This window comes from Thunnus maccoyii, chromosome 3 (assembly GCF_910596095.1).
Source record: "Thunnus maccoyii chromosome 3, fThuMac1.1, whole genome shotgun sequence".
NCBI lineage: Eukaryota > Metazoa > Chordata > Actinopteri > Scombriformes > Scombridae > Thunnus > Thunnus maccoyii.
This window is the reverse complement of record NC_056535.1, coordinates 21,263,305-21,289,587: the sequence shown is the minus strand read 5'-3', so window position 1 is coordinate 21,289,587 and position 26,283 is coordinate 21,263,305. Positions and strand designations below refer to the sequence as shown.

The following is a 26,283-nucleotide window of genomic DNA, read 5'->3' as shown; positions in this document are numbered from 1 at the left end:
TAACAAGCTGCTAATCATCCTGAAAACCCTCAGCGGTGCTTGTTGCCTGACTACACTGGCTATTTTGTGCTGAAATCCAAGCTCCTGCTACAAGGTTGTCTAAATCTGTCTGCCTTCATTTAAAATGTCTACAAGTGTAGGTTTGTGTCTGTTGTAATTTAATTTACGATTTCCTCTTCTTTTCCAGGCGAACATCCATCTCTGGTAATTGGAAGAGCAACACCGGATCTGCCATGTTAGAACAAGTAGCCATGACTGACAAGTGAGCGCCGCTTCTACATTAGTGATGCTCAGGCTGCACTTTTGTCACACATGTCGCTCTTGTGTTATGTCACAGTTAGTCACATTGTACTCACACAGCAGGTTCATTCAGCTGAAACCAGTTCACACGGGTAAAAACACAGCTGTTTGGAAATCCGTTAATATTTTCAGTGGACTGATGCTGCTTATTTTTTAATGTGTATTCTGTGTATGTACATATAGAGTTGTTGTGAGTTTGGTCTGTGATATGAAATAGTGTTCACACCAAACTTTTCTGCTCACGACTAAAATCTGGATTATAGACCTTTTTCACTGCAGATATTTTGATTGATGTTAATTAATGATGTTAATAATGCATGCTGGCTCAATATTACGGCTTATTTAGATATCCAAATAAAACAGAGCCATTACGAATGTAATAAATGTGCTTTTTTTCTGCTATAACAAGCCCAAATATCAGCAATTAAAAAGGTCTGTTGTCAAATAATAGGAGATTGTGTGTATTAAGGCTGCTGCACCAATGTCTGTATGGAGTGCCACTGACTTGCTTTCTGAAAAAAACTGCAACACTGCAATATGATCAAAAAGCTAAAAAGTTGATGCATAAATACTAACCTGAAGTATATGAAACAGTAACAGAGTGGTTATCTCCCTCTGTTACTGTTACTAGTTATTTACATACAGTGTCTGATTCATCAAATGACTTTTGGCCCAAAAGCTTGTTTGAACCCTCACTGCCACCACAGGATGAGGAAGAATTTGCCACTTACATGTTGAAATACTGAGTTGTGTGTTTTAATTTGTAAATCATTGAAATATATCATGAAAAAATGCAAAAAAAAAACAACCCTTAATTTCTGACAGCTTGTGACAACATATTGTATTATAAAATCTCTTTGGACAGTTGTGGATAAAAGTAGAATTACTAGTAATAATGTAGTAAGGTTTCATATACTTTAGGTCAGTATTGACATGTTTGTTTGTTGCCCTAGTTTGATTGTGTGCAGTTTTCCAGACAGCAAGTCAATTAGATTGAGCTGCAACCCAAGTCAGCAACAGCACCTTCAATGGCTTCAGCTGATGCAGCCTGGAGCTAGAGAGCATGTAGTGTCAAGTCAACAGATATAAAAGTCAATATTAGTGATAAAATAGTGTGCAAGAACAAAACTTTTGCTAAGCAAGATGGTGTAAGGCAGAAGTTCTGTTTTTATTCCCACTCCTGTTTTAATACAACGTGAAATAGTTCCCACTCTTCTTGACTTGCCTCCAGTGCCAACAGTCATTGTACATACTGTGAACACATTACAGCAACCCTTATTAGACCTAATCCAGTTGTCATGCATTCTCCTCTCTGTGAACAGGTATAAGCTGTGGGTTGATACCTGCTCAGAGATCTTTGGAGGGCTGGATATCTGTGCTGTCAAAGCCATCTGTGGGAAGGATGGTAATGACTACATTACTGAGGTGAGAAAATCACATAAAGGAAGGAGAGATTGATAGATGGATGAACGGATCTGTCAAACATTTGATAAAGCCATAAATCAAACAATCAAACAGTTGCTCTTTTTTTACTGTCACTGTATTTATTGACCTGCTTATTGTCTAAAACCTTGCACCATGTTGGCATCAGCCTGTCAGAGTTGTGTTTTACTAATAAGGTCTTAAATTTAGCATGTCTGGCCTAATTTATACTGCTGGGACCATAGATTGTCTGTTTGGGAATGAACTGATTGAACCTAACCTGAATATACATTATGAGTTTGATAACTGTATATATGTCTCTTTCTACAAACTGCTCTGTCTGGGTTTTTTCAGCTAGTTTTCCCCCGTATCTTGTCAATTTTTCAGCATATTGGTTTCATGTTTTATAGTCTTGAAGTCAATACCACAATGGTTCTGAATAACACATTAGAGTAGGAATGTTCTTTGCTGTAATAATACCTTTCCTGAAAATCAAATGCCGCAGTAGTTATGTCTCAGTATGGAAAATGTCTAAATATTGTGATCCCAGCCATCAGCTTTGGAAATAACATTTTACAAGTGAGCTTTCAAAGTCAAGTGGTAGATTACATACAGTGACACAGAATACAACTTTAAGATTGAGAATGTGTCATTGTTTAGTAGAGCGGCATCTACCCACCTATCTCATTTCTAGCTGTAGGCAACAGGACCCAGACACTGTGACACAGCTGGTGGAGTTAAATCTGAAGAGGCAGGTCAAGGGTGAACAGCTAATCTCATTGCTTGGTTGTCAGGTTGTTAACATGGAGCTTGGTTGCAGTGACAGTAGCCAGGAGGAGTGTCTGGGCACGAGAGAAGCAGAAGGGGACAGTTCAGGTGGGCAGGACTGTGGAGGGGTCTAACAGGGAGAGTTGAGTGAAAGGGGGATAGATGCAGGGCGAGAAGGAGAAACAAGCTCTGGTGGAGAGACGGTTTCGGGTTAAGACAAGGAGATGTGCAATTTCAGGCCCAGATAGCAAGACATGTTCAGGTTCAGGTAAAGAGGTAGAGTCAGATTCAGGCTCAGACAAGGACAGGTTCAGGTTCACACAGAACAGATTTAAGCTCAGATAAATAGACAGACAGAGACAGTTAGTTAGTTAGTTGGCTCAGACTCAGATAGAGAGACAGGTTCAGGATCAGACAGAAAGACACATTCAGCCTCAGATAGAGTAGGGCTCAACCAGAGAGGAGGTCAGAAGAAACAGAAGGAACATAGTAGTGGAGTCTCGGGAGTGCAGGGCGGTGAATGACTGGAGAATGAGCCATGGGAACCAAGGCAAACACATTTGAACTGACAGTTCCCGAGTTGACATAAACCCAAAATATGACGAGCCTACAAATGATTCTCTAAGGGACTCAGGGTGTCTCTCCGCCAAGGCACCAGGGAACAAGACTGTGAAGACATAAGCAGAAGGTTGGCTTGCAGAAGGAAGAAGGCTAGACAGAAAGTAGGCAGTAAGATAGTCAAGCTTTGAAGTAACCAAGCAGGAACTGGAAGAAACTGGGAGACACAGGACCTGGAGCAGGGACTAATTTGGCCGCAGGATTGAGCTGTTGAGTGGCCAAGATTTCTGCCAGCTCAAGGAGCAACTCAACAAGCCACGGTTGCATTTTGGCAGTAAGTATAGAGCCACTCAGTGGTGTAGGTCAACTCAGCCCCCTCATCCGTGGAAAAAGCTGGGTCAGCTGGGTCAATTTTTGTCAAAATTCTGGTAACTAGTTATTTTTAACTGGACCAAAGTGGAGGCAATGATACTGCACATATGGTTTAAACAGTCTGTCACATTTGAAAGTTAATAAACAAGCTTACAGTTGCTCACAGACTGGCAGTCAAAACTGGCAAACAAATTCAACAGTGCTGAAGCAGGATGGCAGGCATTTGCACAGATAGAGGTTTATATAGAGCAAACAGGTAAGACAAATTCCTGTATAATGACACAGTTCAGTGAAAGAGGCTGAGGCTGAAAAGGGAGAACAGTGTGATGACATTGGAGCCACAATGACACCTACACGCAGTCACTGTCGCATCCAGGCGATCTAAGCATCCCACTTACATGTTGAAGTAGTCTGGCTGTCGGAATGAAATATGCAGTAGTTATGTGGAGGGTGGGTTATATACCATAGTGAGAAAGATGTAAAAACATGTCTACCCATGAGTCATCTCCACAGGAAAGGTGTTGTGGTTTCCACAGTGAAGCAGCAAAATTGTCAAGTAGATAATACATACAGTTGCCAGGCTGTTGATTGCTCCTAAAATGTCACAATATGTCCTGTCTTGTTTAGGGATGGCCTGGCTGCCACAATGATGAAGCTTTTGGGTTACTGAAAATAAAGATGATTCCCATGTTTTATGCAGAAACATGCTGTACAGTCTGTGTGTGTGTGTTGACAGTTTTGTTTCTTCTTTCTTCTTAATCTTCTTTCTTTCTTCATGTTTGTTGTCATATTAGAGGGAGAAAATAGAAGACGAAACAGATGAAACTAGCAATGCAATGCAGTCCTAACATCACAAACGGCACCAAAACATTAGAAGCCAACTCCAAGTTAAACAAATTCTACACAAATCTTCTACTTGAAAGAAAAAAGCCCTTAGCACACCTTATTGCTGTTACCACACCTCTAGTATGGTCCATTTAACCTCCTAATTTGACCTTTCAGTTACTTTTTCAATCTTAAAGCACACATTTTCTAATACATTCCCTCTGTCTTGTCTGTCCAGGTTGTGGGTTCATCTATGCAGTTGATTGGTGATCACCAGGCAGAAGACCGTCAGCTCATCTCAGAGGTGGTGCTGACTAAGATGAACCAAGCACTGGCTGCCAAGACATCGGGGGCTTCCCGCTCACCTGCTCGTTCTCCTCAAGCCCAGAAGCCAACTACTGTGCAGCCCCAGCAGGTAGAGGTTTAGTTAAAGGTGCAGTGTGTAGAATTTAGTGGCATCTAACAGAACAGACTTGGCAGAAATGGAATATGACCTAACATAAGTATGTTTTAACTAGTGTATAATCACCTGAAAATAAGAATCATTGTGTTTTCGCTACCTTAGAATGAGCCTTTTATATCTACATAGGGAGCGGGTCCTCTTCCATGGAGCCCACCATGTTGCACCGCCATGTTTCTACAGTAGCCCAGAGTGGACAAACCAAACACTGGCTCTAAAGAGGGCCTTTCATGTTTTTCATGAGTTTCACAGCCACGTAGGTTCTCCAACACGCTTGGAAGGGTAGGGGGTGGGGAGGGGTATTCAGTTGGTTGTAATCTGCAACCCCAACACTAGATGCCACTAAATCCTGCACACTGGTCCTTTAAATTAAATGCATACAAAACTTAAGTATTTGTAATGTATGACCTAAAATAAATAGCTAAAATAATGCATGCAACATTTGCTTCAATTTTGCTTGTGAGTATAATGAGAGGCAGGTTTTTCTGCCTGCAGGAAAATCATTTAGTGGTAGCAGCTCTTCACAGTTCACTGCTTATTCTTTACCTAAACCTCTTACTCATGTTTTTCTTTCTTTCTCTCTCTCTCTTTGTTTTTCTTCCTTTCTCCCACCCCCTCACGCTCTCCCAGAGTGCTGCCCTTAAGGAAGGACTGGCAGATCCAAATATGACCACGGGCCAGCGCCCTCAACCTCAAGGTTGTCTGAACACTGTTCTCCATTGTAATACAAGTGCTGCCGCTGGAGGGCCAAAGCATGTCTAGGAAACACTTTGAATCACTCGGGACAGTTCGCTCTCAAACACCTTAAGGGAATTTTTCTGAAATGTACTAAAAGTATCCAATATTTGAAAAAAATAATGCCTTCTATGTCAAAACAAGTACTGCCACCAGAGGGAAAAGCTCATTAGGTTTTTTTTTTCATGTTGACTAGAAAAGATTGCCTTAAATAAAAAAAGAAATTATCTTTACAGTGAGGAATGAATATGGGCTAGTTTTTAGTTATTGGCGCTCTTTGGAATGTTTGCATCTGATTTACAGTTTAAGCCGAAAAAAAGACTGTAAATGCAGAGATACCCCATATCCCAGATTACCATTACAGGTGTCACATCGCTGAGGTAATATAGTAAATAGTTATGAATAAGAGCAGTTTATGTCATGTCTGCATTCTCCTCTTCATCTCTGTTTGTTGGAAGGTAACAAAAGTCAAACTGCCTCAGACTGATGCATCGGTATTTTTGACTGTAATCTGGGTTCAAGAATAGAAAAATGCCATCATTGTTTCAAACTATGGTCTTGTCTCTGTTTACCTTGTGACTTTCACTTGAATTACCAAGCAAACGCGCAGTATATTGCACTTAGTCAGCGTGCTGAGTTTAATTGCAGCCATAGCATCTGTGTTAGTGTTGTGATGTTTGTGCTCAGGGCTGACGTGTTAAAACTAAATGTGCCTGATAAAAGCAAAAGTGGTAAAACAGCATTAGCATTGTAAATGAACAGAGCCATTATTATTTGTGTGATACTGTCTGTTGGTGAGTGTCTGTTTGCATCTCCATTACCTTGGATTCAGTTTTTCTCTTTTTGCATGGAAGTGGCAAAAGCTTGTAGTCCTTGTGGTGATGTATTTGTGTGGATTTTTTAGGATTTCTGGCTTTTTATATTTTAGAGGGATTATTAGAGATAAACATGTGCCTACAGTGTTGAGATGTTTAGATGTGCAAATCACATTGCGGTTTAATTTATTTGAATCTTACATTAATATTGCTTTTCTGAGATAATCTAACACTGTTAAAAATGACTAGTAAATAGTGGCAGACATAAGCTTATTTATAGATGATAGATAGATAATCTGTTCATTTTTATGTATTCTTAAGTGTACAGCTCGTGATCACTGTGAAAATTAAGTTCTGGTCAGCTCAGTTGGGCTTCTGTCTTAGTGATTAACGCTCGGCTTTTGAATCCTTCGTATCGGCTTTAATCAATATCTTGTTATGGTGCAAATCAGTTTATGGTAAAAAAAAAAAAAAAAAAAGATTTCCTTCTGTCAAGTACCAAAGGGCAAGATCTGAATGTTTTGTGAATAACCACTTGTTTTTCTCTTTGATTGTAAATTAACCTTCATCGTTCTGTGTTATAATACCTGAGACAAGACAAAGTGGTGTTATATAGTGCACACTACATATTTTTCTTCACAATTACAAAACCTGGTTACATATTTACTGAAGAGTTTCAAAGAAAACAAGCATCTCTTTCTTTCTCTGCATGATCATTCCTTATTTGCCTGGATCCAGACCGTTGAATTATTGATCTTCATCATCTGGCTACAAATATTTTCAAGTCTGTATTTCTGCAAAGAGATTATGAATAGTGCCAACTCAGGTCAAAGTCTTTACCTGTTTGTTCACCTGCAAGGCTGAAGTACCTCCTCACATAAAGTAGTTACCAAAGTGAAAAATCTCATCTAATAGCAGTCAGCAATTGTTTTATTTATGTGCCTGATGAAGTATTGTATTGTCTGCAACTTTTTATGCTGCCGTCCTGGCCAGGTCTCCCTTGTACTTACCTGTTTAAATAATGGTTAAAGGAAAAAGAAATAACAAATGAATGATTACAGATAGACAGAAGCATAGATAAGCACATTTCTAAAAAAAAAAACTAAGAGACTGAGTAATTCAGCAGTTGTATCCAAGCAAATTCTTATGGTGTCATCCTTTACAAATTATGTTTGTAAATGGTATTTTCTTTGGTTTTTATGCGTCGTGAGTTCCAAGCAACCATTGGGATGCTTAATGACAAACTCTGATAAAACGTAAGACTGGCTATTTTGCTGCCTGACAGCAATAACTCCGAGAATGACTGGGATGAATTTTCATGGAGGTTTTGTAGTGGTCAAATCATGTAAAAACAATATTATTAAAATGAACAAATATATAGATATAAATTAATAAATATTTTCCAACTCTTCAAAGAGGCTTTAATGTATAATTTACATATTTAACCATAATCCTGCATCCATGAAAGTGACTAATCTTTGTGCAGTAATTGGAAACTCATCCCTGCCTAGTCCTTCACTACTTAGCATGTTTATGCCTCTTGACTGGTTGCTTTGCTGCCTGTGTTTGAATCATTCAGTCGTTTAATGCTTCTATTCTTTTTTGGTTGTATCATCTTTCCTTTTGCTGTTAACTTCCTTTCATTCTCCTGCTCTTTCCTTTCCTCTCATTCTCTCTTTTCATCACCACCTCTCCTCCTAATGGCCACATGAGCTGGTGTGCATAAAGGCAACTAACACTTGGCATGATAGGCGAGTCACCACTCCTTCTCCTCTCTCTGTTGATCTGCTGCCCCCTGCTGGTCATTACTGTCCAAACATTCAGAGTCTGCTTTGCCTCAATCTGTCCTAGGTAGATGAGTTCTCTAATGGTCAGGATTTCTATGAATGTGAGAGGTCATTTTGTGAGTTAGCATGTTAAGAGTCAAGCTCATTATCTGTATCATGTTCTGCTTTGGTCTCTTGATGAGTGTTACAGACACCTGGTTTTCTATCAGCTGCACTAAAACAACAGGTGCTAGATTTAAAAAAAAATTATTATTATTATTTTTCTATTCTCTTTTTGCATTTTTGCCTTTGGTGTTATATAACAGTGGAACTACAATCTAATAACTTTCTTATTTCAATCTCTTAGGTGCACCAGTGAAATCACAGAGCGTAGACCCATCATCAGAGTCAGCTAAGAGAGTATCTGAACCGGTGCCAAAGCCCAGCCAGGCCCAGAAAACTGGTCCAGGTCAAGTTCAGAAACCAGCTCAAAGTCAGAAGCCAAGCCCAGTCCAGAAGTCCGCCTCAGTCACAAAGCCTCCCGTGCCGAGGCCTCCCCCGATGACGAGAGCCCCGTCCCTCGCAAAGTCAACCCCAGATTCTGCTTCCAGCCCGGCCCCAGCCAAAGCTTCACCATCATCCCCAGCTAAATCAGCAGCAGCCGCAGCTCCAAGCTCTCCCAAAACCAAAGCAGCAGCAGCAGCAGCAGCAGCAGCAGCAGCTCCAGCACCAGCCAAAGTCCCAGCCCCAGCCCCAGTCCCAGCTTCAGCCCAAGCACCAGCCCCAGCCCCAGCCCCAGCCCCAGTCACAGCCACAGCCCCAGCCCCTGCCTCTCCCCCAACTTCAGCTCCCACCACAGAGCAGCCCAAGCCCCAGCCTCAGGGCTCCCCATCCCCAGCTCCAGGCAAACCAAAAGAGCTGCCCCCCAAACCCACACCACCTGCAAAGCCCATCCCTCCTGTGCGCAGGAATTCCAGGCCGCAGCTCCAGCCAAAACCGCAAACCTCATCTCCTCCCAAAGCTTTACCTAAACCACAGCCCGCTGTCCAAACCCCAGCACCCACTCAAGCCTCAGATACTGCCTCAGCCCCAGCCCCAGCACAGGTTCAGTCCCCCGCCAAAGCCAGCCAGTCCCCACCTAGTGTCCAGTCTCCAGCTAAGGCTCAGCCCCAGGCCAAGCCACCCTCTCCTTCCCCAAACCCTGAGCCTGTCCCAGCCGAAGCAGCCGCAGCCCCTGAAGAGGCCCAAGCCCCTGTGGAAGAACAGCCAGGATCCCAGCAAAAGACCCATCCTCTGCTGAAGTAAGCGCCATATTATCAACGCACTGTTGATAATGCAAAGACATGCATTTTAATGGATCATACTTTGTGTTAAAAATCCTCCTGCTGTAGTGAGATAATGTACTGTATGTAATTGTATTCCACATTTTGATGGCATATTATAATTATTCGCCACATGACTATTCATTATTATTGACAACACTTAAGTTATGGATAGAATTTCTCAAGGAACATCGTACAAATATCGTGGGTGACTTTCTGGCCCTCTTACATTTCCCTGTTTGTTTTCCTTCCTTATGGTCTCTCTCACTTACTTTAAACATTCACATTATCCTCCCTCATCCTCTCCCATCCTTCATCCCCCATCCCCTGCATCCTATTATTCCTTCCCTCCTTCCTCACCCCCTTGTCCTCATCCCTCTCTTTATCCTCTCATTCCCCTTTCCCAGTAAGTCCCAGTCCCTGACCAATGCCTTCAACGCCTTCAGCGACTCCTCTTTCTTCCGCGGTGTCTCAAGCTCTGGAGGTGACGGCCAAGAAGAGGCGAAGGCCGAGACCATTCGCAACCTCCGAAAGTCCTTCGCCAGCCTTTTCTCTGACTAAACACAACCGAACCGTAGTCAGCCCCTTGTTGATTCTGGCCCTCCCACCCCTCTATTGCCATTGGCCAGTGATGACTTGATTGACATTAAATGTGAACCAGTCTGAGATTAAACTTTGTGTGTTAACTGTACTGTATTCCCTCCGTCCCGGTCCCTCTTCTCCTCCACTTTCAGCTTCTCTGTGTGAGTAACAGTGAGGCCTGCTGGGTAGGATGTTCAGTGAATGATACTGTGCCAGAATAATTGGAATGAAGGAGTTACGTCATTGATATAGAATAGAATAGAATAGAATAGAATAGAATAGAATAGAATAGAATAACAAACAAAAAAAAACCCAAAATCTATATTTTTCCCAAGACACACTTATGGATCACTTTCGGAAGTATATGAAAAGTATAATATTCAAGACTACAGATGGAATGTACATACAGTATATATAAATACAGTATATAAATATAAACATATATAACTATAAAGGGAGATAAGCCAATAATATTGAAAAATATCTAGTAGCACTTTTCAATTAGCTTTTGTCAGTGACATAACTCTTTCATTCAGTGGCTGGATTTATACTAATTTTAAATAATAACCATATATTTGACATTTGATGGTTTCCCCTGTGGTTACAGTATTCCTCAGTTTTGATCAATAAGTAAGTAAAAGTGTGTGAGTAAAAGAAAAAAAAAAGACTTCTTTAAAGAGTTTGTTCCGGTGTAAATCCAGCCGTTGTGTCTCTGGTCCTTGGACTACTGGGCTCGTCATTGTCGCACAGTAGCACCCCCTTTTTTGTCTAAAAGCCTTGAAGTTCATTGTCGTGTGAGGGAGTTTGAAATATGTGTATGTTCATCTGTGTTCAATTGTTATGCATGGCTCCTCCAAGTGGCTCAGTGTGACTTTTGGAGCAGAAGGGAGCTCTATCAGTGTTGAGTTTTGCCCTACGTTGCCTCTCTCTCTCTCTCTCTCTCTCGCTCTCTAGATGTTGTAGCCTTATTGTGGACATGTTTTCAAATCACAGCTACATCTGCTAGCTGTGCAGACCTGAGTCCGTTACAAATCGAAATTCATTCATTTACCTCAAGTGCTCGAACCCTATTGAGGGCAAGACTGATTGGGACTTTTGGGAGCTTTGGGATTGGTCCAAATGTGCCAGACAGAATAAATCAATCCTAAAAAGTAGATGAATGCATTTCAAATAGTAAAAAGACTCATGTCTGAAGCTGTGACTGGTGATTTCTTGTTTCACCTCTGTGTAGATCTATCAACAGTATTGTAATTTGTTGATTATTCTCATAAAAAGACATTGAGACAGTAGTGCAATAACACCTCAACATGATTGTTGAGTGCTGTCACCCTATTATAAATATAAATATGATCATCCATACAGGACCTATGTATCTGTTAAATACCTTATTCTTACATTCCCTTTAAGATTCCTTTCAGTGGCAACTTTCCAGGTTGCTTTTTTACTGCAGTCAGCAGCTGGGTGTCAGATTATGCCATATTAAAGGTGTCGGTTTTTGTGATCAATCCTATGTGTAACACAGGATTGAAAGCACCCAGTATCCTTGACTGGTCATTTCCAGCTGAGTTGCTGCATTTCAAGTTCATATGTGTAAAAAAAAAAATCTCAACACATAAGTACTGCATATCAACCTGTCTGCTTATCCATCATCAGTGCTATGTTGCAAGTAAATGATAACATAGACTATTGTATTTGTATGTACGTATGTGTCATCTCAGGAGTATTTTTTTTGTAATATATTGATCAATTTATTTATTTTTTGAGGCTCCATATTTATGGTACAGTATATAGGCTATTGTTTGTTTTGTATTGTGTTTTTATTTGTAACGCAATACTGCTTTGCATGATCTGGTGACTGATAATGTTTTATTTCTGTACAGATAAAAGTTAATAAAGATGTGGTTCCATCATTCCACTGATTCGCTATGTGAGATTCATGCTGATGGCTGTGATAACGTTTTCTTTACTGGTTACAGCAAATACATGTATACCGATGCTAAAAACTAGCATTAGACATAAAGTGTTGCTAATAATAACAACACACATCTCTCTTTAACTGTCTGCCCATTAGATAAATGGCTGTAGCACAATGAGATTATTAGCATTGGCTAATGTTAGGTATTTTATATCAGTGCAGCTTCTCTCTCTAGGTTTTGCTTCAATATTTAGAACTTCAATACAATAAAATCCATAGACCCGAGGATCCTCTGTCTTGCCCTGATTTTTGACCAGAATCATATCCATATCTGCTGAACCAAACCACTTATACTTTCCAAAGGATCAGCTACTTTATCAGTCTTTTATCAATTGCAGAAAATTCTGTGACATCTATTAGTTGACATGATCAAGACTCACTTAGTAGGATTTGTATTATTATGTCATTAGTACATTGACCACAACAGGGTGTCTAAAGTAAATCTAAATATACAGTATAACAGAATTATGTTGGTGTTTCACTTCACTTGTATTGACTCTAGATTAGTTCACACCTGTGTGATTTTTGCAACTGAGCCAATAAAGTAGGTAGAGGAAGACATAATTCACATACAGTATCCCAAACAACATCTATTGTCTTGTATTTTTTTAAATAGCGCACCATCAGGCAACAATTTGGTCTCTGTGGTAAAGAATGAGCTTCTGGGGTCAAGGTCCTGGAGTTTGGAACCTTTCAATTCACACTTTTTATAAGTTTTTCATGTGTAAAAGTTTTTTTCCTTTTCTTTTTTCTTTTTTTTTTTTTTTTTTTTTTTTAGTTTGTCCTTATCTGAACTTAGTCTAAGGAAAGAGGGTGCCATGCTGTACAGATTGTGAAACTCTATGGGGCAAACCTCTGATTTGGGAACATATATAAATAAATGGAGTTATTTTGACCAACATGTTCCAACATAAGTCCTAACTGTGTTAAAAATGGCAAACAAAGTGAGGACTGGGTCAGCACAATCTTTCACTGCAGTTTGGAAAGACAAACCACGTTTAAAATCTGGCTGGAAAACATGAACTCTGCTCCCTCTGTGAAGTCATCAGATCTTTTATTGAACAACAACAAAGGTATCATGTAATACTTTTACAATACACACAGTGAACTGTGCCAAAATTGAACCAAATGAGGAAATCCCCTTTCTACTTGCCTCCCTGTGAGTTCACAGTGTAAGGTCAATTGCAGCTCTGTTTGTTCTGTGTTTGTGCTCAAGGACACATCAGCAGGACAGGTGGACGATGCCTGAACAAGGCCTTGAACTGGTTTCCTACAGCTGAAAAACAGACTATATATCTACCAAGACATCTGTGACTGTGATCACATGACATCTACGAAATTAATGATTGTTATGCAGCTTTTGCTTACTCACCACATTAGAAGTATTGTAATATATTGTTAATACTATAGAGGGGGGAAAGGGGAGAATACTTTATATCTTACAAATACAAACACAACACTCAAGCATGTAAGAATGAACTTCTATCCCAGATATTGTTTGGCTGATCTGTTGCTGTCTAGGATCTAAGATTATCAAGTCATCTAACTACTTTTATCTGGTAAAATAAGCATATTTTAAGTGTCCTGTGGTGTCAACAAGCCATTTTCAACAAGGTGTGAATCGATGTTAAACATTAAGACCTGTGGTCTAAACATTGACTGTTGAACTACCTGTGATGAGCCAGCAGGTGGCACTGTATACATGTAAAAGAAATACTGAGTATGAATATATTTCCTATCTGCAAACAGATGCTGAAGTTTTATGTTCAATGTGTGTTTTTTGACTTTAAAATACTAACTTGCGTGTACAGTAATCGTTGCCCTGTGTGCATATGTGATATGTTTGAAGTGTCCGTGTGCTTGTGTCCATGCAGTGATGTCATCACGGGCCATTTTAAAATGCTGCTAATAGCATCTTTAACCTATCACACCCCATTGACGCCCAAAATTCCTTTTGCATTATAAACAAAAAGTATGCTTTGTACATTGTTTATTTATTCACTTAGGGAGAAATTACCAAACGCTTTCACATATTCATGCTGTCAAGAAAAAAAGTCAATGTCAAGGTGTCATCTAAATCAGGAAGTTTTAAATACATACCACATTCGAATGGCGTAAGTACAAGAGTAACCTGTATTGTTTAATAGTGAGCCTGATTAATAAAACCATTTCAACAACGTCAGCCTTGATAGATGACGTGAAACACGCACCATCACACGCACGGTCTGTCTCCATTGCACACAAATATGTGCAATGGAGACAGAGGAAACACGGTCTCTTGGTTTTTGGTCCATGGGACAAGAAGCCAGTGGAGATCTGTGGGAACGTCTCCATCACACTGCTCATAGGGACATGTACGTAGGCGGTTAACGCACCAATACAAGCCTTTACTAGCCAAAGGCTGTTTGTCTTGGTGCTCATCCCGACCTACTGGAGCCAGAGAAGCACATAAAGGAGCCTAACTGAGAGCCAGGGAGTGTGGACGCGAGGAGGAAGAACCAACCAGTACGTTGGTTAAACATTTCAATATACTTAGCTCTTATTTCATCCGATATGTGTTTGAGGATGGAGTGAAAATCAAGTCATTGTGACCTATTTCCGGGTGTCGGGCACCACTACGATGTTGGTTTCAAGGGTTTCATTTTTATCACCGCACTTTGATTTTGAACAGCTTGCTCCTCGCCAATGCCTGAAAAATCACATCGGTTCCATTTCTTAATAATTACTGTTTCACAACAGTGTAGGCGAGTCTTGTAAGGATACACAAGCACTTTGATGATGAACATTTTCAGATACCAGAGTTCCAGTCTATCCAACCAAAAGAAATACCGCTGGGACTCAACTGTATAAACAATTAGAAATGATTGCTGCGTTTTGTTTGTGACAGCAAAAAACTCTCAGGGGTGTCATTCTTTTTTGTTCAGCATAAAGAAATTCTGCGTGGGGAGGATTGTTACGCATGTGAGAGACAGTGAGAGAGTGAGTGTGTGTGTGTGTGTCTGTAAATAAGCAAAGTGTGCCAGCTGTCTTAGTTCACAGTATTAGGGTTATGATATATCAAAGGCTGAAATCAAGCTGACAACTGCATAGTGAAAGTCGCATAATATAACCGCATTTAACATTTTGCTGCCTTTAAAACTGTGATCACACAAGACTTTATGGTGACTTCCTGAACAGTGAGCAGCTGGGTTTCACGTCTGTCACTTCTCAAGGCCTTACAAAACAGGTTGGAAAGATACATATATGAGTTTAACTTTGTCTTTATCTTGATCTCTGAGAAGAAGCATTAATCAGGATCTGTTCACACGTTTCATTTGGTTTTGTTTTTACAGTGAAATTCTGCACTGTTGCAGACATCGGTTTTCTATCATGTCTGAAATTTTTGGGCTGTGGGTGTTTTTATTTAACACTTTGAAACTTTAGATTGTTTCAAGAATTTCAAGTGTAAAATCTGCCAACAACAGACCAGGCAACACCAAAGACCATTTACCGGCATGACATTTAATGACACAGGTTTCTGTAGCCAATTAAATATTAAGCTCTTTTTTCTTTTATATACATTCCGGTGATAGCATTATGCAAATAATGACACACACATGATGATTCAAAATGAATTGCTATCGAGTCCTTTCACCTACATACCCATCAACCACGCAGTGCCATTTAGGAGCTTTGTCACTGGGGCAGACAGAAGGTCAGAGTCTGGTCAAGTGACACTTGGACAAAAACAGGAACATTTATTTCTTCATGGACTGACCTTTTTAGTTGTGGAAACATTTCTTCACCAGGCTGCTCTATTAAATGTTTCTGTGTGCTACTAGGAGCTTGAAACCACATCGAACCAGAACCTTTCAGCTTGTGAGGACAACATTTAGTAGTCAGCGGTGCCGTATCTCAGTCTGAACTCAAGTTTAATTTTATTATGAACAATTACATCCCAAACAGTTGCTTATGGTATGGGTATGGTTTAACGATTTTAAATTTGTGATCTTGTGAAAAGCACTTTATATCTGATGCATTGTACATAATTACAATAAAACAACATCCAATATCTTGAGATAACATGATGTTATTTCATGATAAGTGACTTGAAAAAATTGAAGAACCACAACTGCTTTCAACCAACAAAGTAAAAAAAGAAGAAAAAAAACCCAGTAGATTCATGTGTCTGGTTTAAGGCTAAAAATAGGGTGAGGTTTAGGTTAGAATTAGTCTGAGGTCTTCAAAAAGTCAACAAAGTGAAAGCATCATCACAATCAGGATGTCTTCGACTAAACAACCTGTTACTCCATGAACAATGATTTTTTTTTTAAACAAATAAACTAGTTAATTTAGTTGCAGAATCTGTCAAAAGTGTTTCTCCACTGTTAATATCCTTCAGCAGGTGAATTCAGTCATCTCTCAACACGCAGAGTTTATTAGACCGAACCTTGTGTGTAAACAAGATTGTGAAAGCAGAGACGTGACTGTTAAGATCTCATTAGTCATTATTAGTTCTCTACTTGACTTTGAGGGGGTGACCCTACAACCAACTAATCAGGTAATGATTATGTCTTTAAATAGTTTTTTTTTTTTCTTTTTTGTTGAGACTTAAATGAGAATACCACCCTCACACATGCACAGTGGCTAGTAGCAGCCATTATGGTAGCCAATTAATTTGGCTTAGCATAAAGGCTGAAAACACTTATTGACACATTATATCACGTTTGTTTAATCCATATAAATCCATATAATAAGTGTAAAAAAAAGTGAAGGACACTTTGTTGTTTTATACGTTATGTAGCTACAAGTTGTTAAGTAGATACAAGGTATGTAGCTACAAGACTATTTCTGGTTGAGGAGCAGCAACTTTCTGGAGTCTTCGTCGGTTGCCTGGCAACTGCTCCAGGCCAAGAAATAGCCTGGCACATAAATCAACGACTGTAAAACCACAACTTGACGTTTTATCGGTTTTTGTACGGATTAAACAAACGAGATGTAAATTAATGTGTTACTTTAGTGAGCGAATGGAGTTGCTGGTAAGTGGATCGTGTAACTTGTGGTCACAGCCAGGCAGGTGGTTTCCCCGTTTTTTCAGTCTTAGTTTGTGCTAATAAGTTAGCCGACACACAGACAACAGTTAAAGGAACTAACTGACGTTAACTCTCCGCAAGAACACTGAAAAACCTTTCCCAAAATGTTGAACTGCTCCTTTTATCAATTTGGCTTGTGTCAAAATTTAATTTTCAACAATAATTTCACTAGCCATAAACAAATAAATAAATATACTTTCATTTTAAGTCTTTTTTTTTACCTGTCTCTTCCATCACAGCGCAAACGACTAAGTTGAAATGAAGTAAATCGGAGCCGTAAAGGGTAATTTGATGCCTCTGCGTGTGTCCTCAGGATCCCGGGCGGTTGTGTGGAGAGGAGGGAGGAGAGAGAGAGAGAGAGAGACAGGCAGAGAGCGGCTACAGCAGCAGCAACAGCAGCATGACCAGAAACCGTCACAGCGACCAGACCTCAACACTTTGACGCCGCGGTCCTGTGGAAGCGACGAGACGCCACGGTGTCCCAGGCTGACCCGCAAACAACCGAGGAGGACCACCCAAAACAAGCAAGTGTGATCCTCTGCGCTTCAACTCTCTGATTCAGGTCAGTCACCTTCCGCTCAGTTCATATTTCGCACCGTTGTGTGTGTGTTGTGGCTGCAGCTGGTTGAATCATAACGCAATGGAAACCACTTTAACGTGCTGTTTAATCCAGTTTGCATTGCATGAATAGAGGATATTACAAAATATGCCACCGATATTTAATATTTTATTATTTCCTGAGTAAATCAAGATGTATTAAATCAAAAATTCTTACATTGTTTGACCTCAGAATGGTTGAAAATCCATTCAAACTTCAGTCACCCTACCCCGTTATCAAAATTTCCTCTTGATTTACGGATAACTAGATTGCATATCTTATGGCAACTCTTTTTTGCAATGTGACAAACTTCCAGTGCCTTACAGATTGGGGGGTGGGGTAAGGTGGGGGGTGGGGGGTGGGGAGGTGGTGAAGGTAGGGGTGGGGGGTGCGGTCACAGGACTGACAACTGGCACACAATCAGGTGTTGGTCCATAGTTCTACGGGTCACAGTGTGAATGTGAGTTTGACATGCAAACACCAGGCAGAGATTTTTACCATCAAAGTGGTCATAGCTTCTCAGGTGAGTGTAAGAGATTGTTTGTTTTTTACTTCTCCGGGCTTTAAATGCTGAGCAATTGTCATGATTAACTTCATTCACATTTTTGTGAATAAATAAGGCTTTTTACACATTATATATATATATAGCCCTGTCACTTCTTCATCTTTCCTGTCATGTGAGGCATTTGCAGATATTACACAACGTTCATGCAGTTTTGTGTTTAAATCTTGGCTGTGACTCAGCATAATGTGGACACAAGCTCAGGGGCCAACACTGATTTCTCTCTGAGGATTGCTGAGTAGGACTGTGGTGAAATGCTCTCGTGTGAAATGGCCGAATGTTTTGTGATATAAAGAGAACTTATCAGTTTGTCGGGCAAGACTCGGACTGCCACTGTCAACAGTGAGTCTGCTTTTTCGCGGTATCTGTGGACATCTTTCTTCATCACTTGGTATGATCTTCATATGAATAATCTGATACTACACAATGAGCTGTCAGGGGGACTTGATAGAGAATTACTTTACACTTCCAAAACAAAATGTTTTGATGTATTTTTTTCAGCCTATCACTTACGCGACTTTGTTTTTTCGTTTTGCTGTCATATTGGACGTTCATTTTTCTGACACTTAAAGAACCATGCAGTGTTTTTGTATGTGTTTTGTCCATTAACTTAACTTTACTGCAGACCATTTCCCAAAGCATAGTTTTTTTTTAAATTTGTCAAAGTATTTTGCTAACTACTTTATGCAGAAAAGAAATCTTGTAGCGAGTATAAATTTGCTTGACATTACATATCCATGTAGAGCTGAAACAATTAATTGATCGCCAGAAAATGAATCAACTATTTTGATAATTGATTCATCAATTTCTGTCATTTTTGAAGAAAAATGCCAAACATTATCCAATTCTGGTTTCTCAAATGCAAATGTTTTCTGCTTTTAACTATCATATATGGTAGCATTTTTTTGTGAGATCTTTTGTGACTGTTGTAATTTGAAAATGTCACCTTGGGCTCTGGGCATTTTTCAATAATTTCACACATTTTACAGACAATACCAGCAATCAGTGAATCAAGAAAATAATCAGTAGATTAAGCAATGACGAAAATAATTGCACTGTATTGTCACCCAAAAATAAATGCAGCGATTATCTGTTTTACGCTAATTTTAAGACTCTGCAAGTTTATTTTAATTGTGTATTGATGTCACCTAAAAGCAAGAAAGATATGAAATTAATTCATGGCGGCTTTGGTTTCCATTAACACAAGGCAGGCGATATGTTGTTGATAATAAATGAGCTAAAATGTGCCAAACCACCTTCAAATCTGCAAAACCACTCTTTCAAAGAGTGATGCAGTTATATCTTCTTATACTCAGTGATATCAAATTTAGTGGAAATCAACAACTCTGTTAAAAAAGCAACATATCCTCAAAAAACATACAGTAAATATCTGACAATAAAAAGCAATAGGCAAGAAGTTGTCTTTTACCAGAAAAAAATGCTCTCTGACCTTTAAAGCCAATCAAATTATTGGAAATAAATGGCAAAATGAGGAGGTCTCAGAGAGTAAAAATCAGCTGCTTGTTCCTAAAAAAGTTTCAGTAGGGGATTGTCAGAACGCTATCATAGCTTTAAAGTTATTAAAGGTTAAAAATGTCATCACTGATGTAACATGGCTATTTAAAATTAGGAGAACTTATGATTAATTTGTGGTTGAGAAATATGTTTTGGAGAAGTTATAAAAGGAGCTTTCTCAGATAAAGAATTCTCCTCTGGATTGATCTCATAACATCCCTTTTTACACTTCTTTTGCCTAAAATTCATGTTAAATTGGAAATCATGGGGAAATATGGCATAATTGCCATATTTTGGCCTTTACTATATATTTATGTTTCAAGTGTCCTCTTCTTTGGTAGCTGTTTGAGTTTTGGATTTTCTGTGCACCAAGTGTAGAAAGTTGTGTCTAATACAACAAAAGGATATGGTAGAAATCTCTGGTTATTTAAATCAGCAACAGGAAAACACAGATTATTGGTAAAATCATCCTGTAATCTCTGCATGAGCTGTTTAAAATCTGATTGACTAAATGTGTTGATACAGCGCCAGTCAGTCAGTGATTACCGGTATTATTATTGCTTATCAAGTTATATAATTCCCAAAGAGAGGTGTGTGTGTGTGTGTGTGTGTGTGTGTGTGTGTGTGTGTGTGTGTGTGTGTGTGTGTGTGTGTGTGCGTGTGTGTGTTTGTGTGTGTGTGTGTGTGTGTGTGTGTGTGTGTGTGTGAATAATCTGGACTTTGCTCTGTTGTCATAAATGAAAGGAGTGCCTGGAGATACCATGCTATGTTTATGTTATGTCCCTCACACGGTCTGAAAGTCATTTTTAACTCTCTGTAGGCACCATACCTCCACACATAGCTTTGTTTGAGCTGGTGTGAAGACATAGCTCAGGTTTTTAAAGAAGTTGGATTTCTCACACGGGGATTCGTCAAACGATAAGAAGCAACATTTGCTTGTGTTCTAAGCAGTGGCTTTAACAAGTTATATATGAAACCTCTGGAAGAGCTAAACACAGTCATTGCGTGAATGTATGATGAAAGGAAGACATTTGTTTCTGTGAAATAGATGAAATAGATGTAATGAGAGTTGACACGCTTCACTTTAGCCCACAGATAATAAACAAACCACTTTTACCTCCACACCGCCAACATCCTTGTTTGGTTACTATAATGCAATTTTTCACATTGTTGTTGTGAAAGTTTTCAGATAAGCCCACTTTTGATTCAGTGTTATCAGATGGAATTGAGACCATGTTGACGCCGTTTAGCCATAAGTCATCAATTTGTTTTTTAAATTAAGTGTAATTGTTAACTTTAGGGCCAATCACGTTACCATTTACTGCCTGCTTATAGGCAACATTTTGGCTGCAAAATTGGATTTCCTTTGACAGCAAACAAATTTTAGTCCACAAGCAGGTTGTTTGCTCTTCAAAAATGCAGCTCTACTGGTTAATGTTTTATGTCTCCATCATGCTTTGATGTCCTCTCTTTTTTATTGTATACCACAAAATGTTTGCAATCTGAACTGTCTTCCTGGAGCAATCGTCTTTATGGGAATTAATGAGGATCATGATTTATGATGATGATGATGGTTTGTGGAATATATTTGGCAGAACCTGTTCATTTGTTACAGTACTGCAGACAGTTCAATCTCACATCCAGCTATGGCTGGAAGGTGTTGATCTACAAACTAGATGGGGTTGAACAAAGTGATCTAATTCTTAAAGTGTTCAACTAATTAGATAGCAATTGTTCAAATGTTTAGTTGGTTTTTGGCAACTATTTGATTATTTGATTTGAAAACTGAGAAGGCTGGCTGTGTTACATTTATTTTCTTTCAGTTCCACTTATTTTTATTTATTAAGTTTACCAAAGATTTTACAAAATAAATCAGATGCAACTGTGACACGGTTCATATTCTTTTTCTCTCAACAACAAGAAGACATTGTGGAAAGAAAACGTTTAAATCACATCTGCTGTCTGAGAACTGATTCATATTGAAAGCAACATCAAAGCAAGTTCTCAGTCCGAACCCTAACTCTCTTTACACTAAATGCAGTCCATGCTTGGATAAAGAAGATCACATGTTGATGCAAAAATTGTATAGTCTATTGCAACATTTATATTTGAAAACAAATGTTTCTCTCCTTTTGTCCTTCCATCTACCCTTAGGTTGCCTTTTTTTGCAGCCAAAAAGTTGATCTTTACAAGAATGATAATGTTTTCCCCCTCAGACATTAATGTTTAGAAGCACCTTTTCCGGCACCGTCATTAATAGCAAAGACTACTGAGCAGCTGCAGCCACTTTGACAGCAAAAATAAGCAAATAATAAAACAAATGTACAAGCTGTGCAGTATCACATTGATCACTCTAACAGCTTGATTCCACCAGACATGCTGCAGCATATTTCTGGAGCGTCCCAAAAGCGGCTCTCCACTGTACCCCGCTAAACATATGCGCCTAGTCTATATTTGACGGAAGCCGTGTCAAGTTGCACAGAGCAGATCAAGCCAGACAGGAAGTCAGATACAGAAATGCCATAGAGCATCTTGTCAGTTTTCAAAATAAAGCACCCCATGCAGACTCCTAATCGTAGATCACATCACTAAATCAACATTACATTATAACCGGTGGCACCTGGCCAGAAGTCAACCAGTCGGAGGATGTTTGTCACCATGGATGACGAGAGGTTCATCTTGAAAGTGGAAAATTTTATGACACCACTGCTGCAATGACAGTCCCGGAGGGGTGGCTCTCTTCTCTCTGGCGCTGCTGGAGCAAAACGCTCCACTTCTGAAACGTTTCCACTGGGGTATGACACCATGCAGAGGACAGAACAAAACCGTGTCACAGCCGGGACGTGACGCAGCCGTGCCCGATGGAATCAAGGCGTTACACATTGTTACCTCTGATCCTAGTCACCTGCTTTGGATTCAGTGCATAGAAATTAACATCTGACCAGAGAGCAAGAATGCAAATGAAACTGGACTGGGCAAGACATTATAGAATACTGGTGGTAAAATGGACATTTTCAATTCAGACCAAGTTAAAAAAAAAAAAAAAAGTCAAAGTGTTATAAGGTAATGCTGGTTTTATGCAGTTTAGATCTTACTTTCATAGTTTTGGCCATAATTCCTATCAGTAATAAAAACATTGCACAACAAGTTAACAGCTGAGATCAAGGTGACACCAATGAAAGGAAGCCAGATGGGCCATGAAATGTGAGTGGTTAGACAAACATACTAGTCTTAAACAAAGCCCCAAGTTAGCTAAACATATTTGGAAAAAAGGCAACTGGTCAAAGTGTGATCCAAACTGTCAGTTGTAAACATCCATGACAATTTACAGACCAACTTCCTTGCTCAATTACCATAGTTGTAGCAATGCTACTTGGTTCCCAGATCTCAGCTATTACATGCATGAATACATTGTTATCATGCCCAATAGAAATTATGGCTAAACCTAGGTAAATAAGACTGATGTTGGAAAAAAAACATAATTATCACTTAAATTAGTCCATAAGGCAAGACCCCAAGATCAGGTAATAATGCAGGACCCACCGAAGGGCCCTTATCATTTCAGCTACTACCATGCTTTAGTGGTGCATCCTCCCAAACAAATTTAAAAGAAATTACCATAACTTAACTAACTCAAACATAAAGACACACGTCCACTAATAAAAACAAACAAATATACTCTAATAAGAAGAGTTTTCTTGCCAATGCACTTTGACATAGATATTATTCAACAGACAGTAGGATATCCAGCAACCTTTGTCCCAATTTCCCTTTTAGAAAGACGTGGGAGCAAACAGCAGCTCCTCAGGTCAAACCATCTTTCTCTAATGGGAACTTCAGATTGACTCAGACTTTGTGTGCACATGGTTCTGCATGGTTTACTGGATGTGGTATTGCTTGAGGCATCACTAGTACAGGTCTTGCTGAGGATGCTGTACATAACCAGACCCCTTGATTTTAAAATGGCTATTAATTAAATGGAAGAGGATCTTGGAGAAAAAGCAAGAATAGAGACTGTCATTAGCTTCTTGATTTTGGGAACTTTTTTGTTTTGTCCACATAATTAACTAATTTTTGAAACAATGGGTTTGTGATTTCAGACATAGGTAGACCAAAACAGGCATCTCATTCCTAGATATGATTTTAATGACTGAAATGACCATATTGCTGGCAGATTTGATCAGCTAGCGAGCTAATTAAGCTAACATTGGTGAGTTGGTGAAAACACTGTCTCCAAATTGCTTGTATTGTTTCCACCTGAGTCTTATAAAAATGAGAATCTTCTTCATTAAGTTCTTAAATATGCACTTAATGGCTACATACATGATATCATGATATCATACTTGTTATGATGTAGCCTCGATGCATACTTGTTTGTATTTTCACACAGTATATTTTCACTTTTAACATTAATAGAGAAATGGCTTTTAGGATATCAGGACTAACTGATGTGTTTGGAAAACACTATCTTAGGTAACTTCTCTGGGGTTTCTGGAGTGTAAACTTCCCCAAATCCATTAATGAGCAGGACAGAGCTGCTAACTTTAGGATGGCTACTACTGTTGGTAGTAAGCTAATTAGGTGGACATGTTAATGATTGCAGCTTACATGAGAGCAGATAAACACACAGTTTAATGCATCCCTTACACATTTGCTCATTTTTGGTTTTGGAAAGGCTAAAAAAAGACGCCACCCTCCAAACTCTTTAAATGCTGAGTATTTGCTCTTACCGCAGCCCCAGGCACGCTGCCCCAACATGTAGAGAAAGCCAAAGATTGACAGACCTGCCATGCCTAGTTAATTAGACAATCACTGTTTAGAGGAGGGACTTTGTGAATGGTCAATTGTTGAGCCAACTCTGACATAAATTTTTCACATTTTAAATCAACCTTGAACCTTCCTTTTTTCCAAACAACAGTTTCCTTTGCGTAGACCTTTCCTGACACACATGCTTACAGTGTGTTCTGTGAATGAGAGTCACGTCATGTGTTGTTTTGTTATTGTTCTGCCAAACAGCAGCTGAGAGAGCACACTCCCGTCTTTTCCTCTACACTTCGAGGAACAGGGCATGACCCTTCCCATATTGTACCTCTCCCTCTTCCTATCATGCTGCCCTCTTCTCACTCCCTGTCTCTGTCAAAATACAAGTTTAGCTATAAATCCTCACCACTGTCATGTCTCACATGACTCCCACAGCTGAGATCACAGTTGCATTAAGAGATCTTTAACAAGTGTTACATCATCATGAATGACAATTTTATTGAATCAGTCGTTTATCACCATATCTGCCTTCTTCCCTCATCGTCATCCTTCCCCATTCTGTTTCTCCATCCTTTCTAACACTTTCAATGCAACACCTCTCCGGCTCTAAAATGTGTGTTCATGTATGTTTGCAGTGTGTCATAAATGGAAGGAGTGCCCTAAACTATACTTTGTTTATGCTGTGCACACATGTGCTCATACACATATGTCTTTCAGTGTAACACATGGCACATGCGAGGCCTTGACAGCATGCACCACTCCTTCCCCCTTATCCAGTGAGGAAGCTCTTGAGGCTCAAGGGACTCATCAACCATTAACTCATAACTATTTAAAGGAATTAGGGGAAAGTTCATGTCCTTAGATTATTGTGAAAACTACAGATTCCCAGAGAGCAACATATGAAGCTGACACACACACACACACACACACACACACACACACTCCTCTCTTTCAGTGTTTCTCTAATAATGTGTGTTTACTGACCTGCTCATGTGCTGTCCTTATCTGTATCTGAAGTTAGTTAGTTTTGAGAGTTGCGATGTACTTACATGCCCCTGCAAGTGCAAATATAAGCAGAATGTGTATCTGTGTGTCTGTATGTGTCTTTAAATGTGTCTTTGTTTACATGAAAGGGTTTGAAACATTTCTTTACAATTCCCCAACGTGCTGTTTCAGTGGCGTTCCGTCACCCTGCCGTCCTGTGATACAAGACACACCTCACGTCCCAGTCACATTATGAATCTGACAGCAATGTAGAACATATCCTGAACAGTAGTGTGTGTGTGTGAGTGTGTGTGTGTAAACCTGGCAGGCTCAGCCCTCCCATTACAATGGATAATTAAATTATGAGACAATGATCAAAAGGCGGATTGACAGATTGAAGAGTTAGATTAGCCCTTTTTGTTTCTAAATTGTTGCAGGAACAAATTATATCTTAAACGTTTGTTGATCTGATATACATACAGTATACTTAGTGTATGTATGATTTGTGCATGATGACAAAGTAGACAAAGCCAGACCCGGTCTGCCCAATCTCGATCAGTTGGTTTTGACAGTCGGGAAATAAAATTAAACAGTGTGTGATGAATAATTCAATCGTATCATTTGTCATCTTATTCAGTCACTTGTCGTTTTTGTTATGATTAGTCAAAACATGTTTTATTTACTTGACTGGAATCAGGACGTTGCCATTACATTTGTAAGCAGGAAAAATAATATGGCGGTGGGTGTCTGCAAGACGAGCAACACAGACAATGAGGAAGAAGACCGTCTATGAATGAGAAGAAGTGCGATAGAAGGTCTGAGCACATGCAGTGACTGGATGAATGGGATGAAATGGGAGGTAGTAGGACAGAGGAGAGGCTGGACCAGGAT

General features: G+C 39.5%; 2 protein-coding genes and 1 long non-coding RNA gene across 6 annotated transcripts in view; 2 read left to right on the top strand and 1 right to left on the bottom strand.

Annotated features, from left to right (window-relative positions):
• The window catches only part of syn2b (synapsin IIb), an 86,405-nt gene extending 74,522 nt beyond the window's left edge, over positions 1 to 11,883 (top strand). The window contains exons 8-13 of the mRNA XM_042402772.1: positions 188 to 262; positions 1,623 to 1,725; positions 4,484 to 4,660; positions 5,336 to 5,402; positions 8,389 to 9,322; positions 9,751 to 11,883. Of these exons, the coding sequence (XP_042258706.1) occupies positions 188 to 262; positions 1,623 to 1,725; positions 4,484 to 4,660; positions 5,336 to 5,402; positions 8,389 to 9,322; positions 9,751 to 9,904 (1,510 nt within the window). The 3' untranslated portion in view covers positions 9,905 to 11,883. The remainder of the gene's footprint in view (positions 1 to 187; positions 263 to 1,622; positions 1,726 to 4,483; positions 4,661 to 5,335; positions 5,403 to 8,388; positions 9,323 to 9,750) is intronic.
• On the bottom strand, positions 1,620 to 17,281 carry LOC121890569. The gene is made up of 3 exons (XR_006093831.1): positions 17,194 to 17,281; positions 2,402 to 2,564; positions 1,620 to 1,691 (listed from the first exon to the last, which is right to left on the bottom strand). It is a non-coding gene; the product is annotated as an uncharacterized LOC121890569 (long non-coding RNA).
• A 28-nt stretch (positions 17,282 to 17,309) lies between these two features.
• pparg (peroxisome proliferator-activated receptor gamma) overlaps positions 17,310 to 26,283 on the top strand; it is a 35,984-nt gene continuing 27,010 nt past the window's right edge. The window contains exon 1 of one of the 4 annotated variants that reach the window (XM_042402816.1): positions 17,310 to 17,534. Coding sequence is in view for 1 of the 4 variants with exons in the window: in XM_042402801.1 (XP_042258735.1) it covers positions 18,042 to 18,093 (52 nt within the window). In the remaining 3 variants the exon portion in view is untranslated. Of the gene's footprint in view, positions 17,535 to 18,025; positions 18,094 to 26,283 lie in introns of those variants that run through there. The other 3 variants (XM_042402824.1, XM_042402801.1, XM_042402810.1) reach the window with 3 other exon arrangements.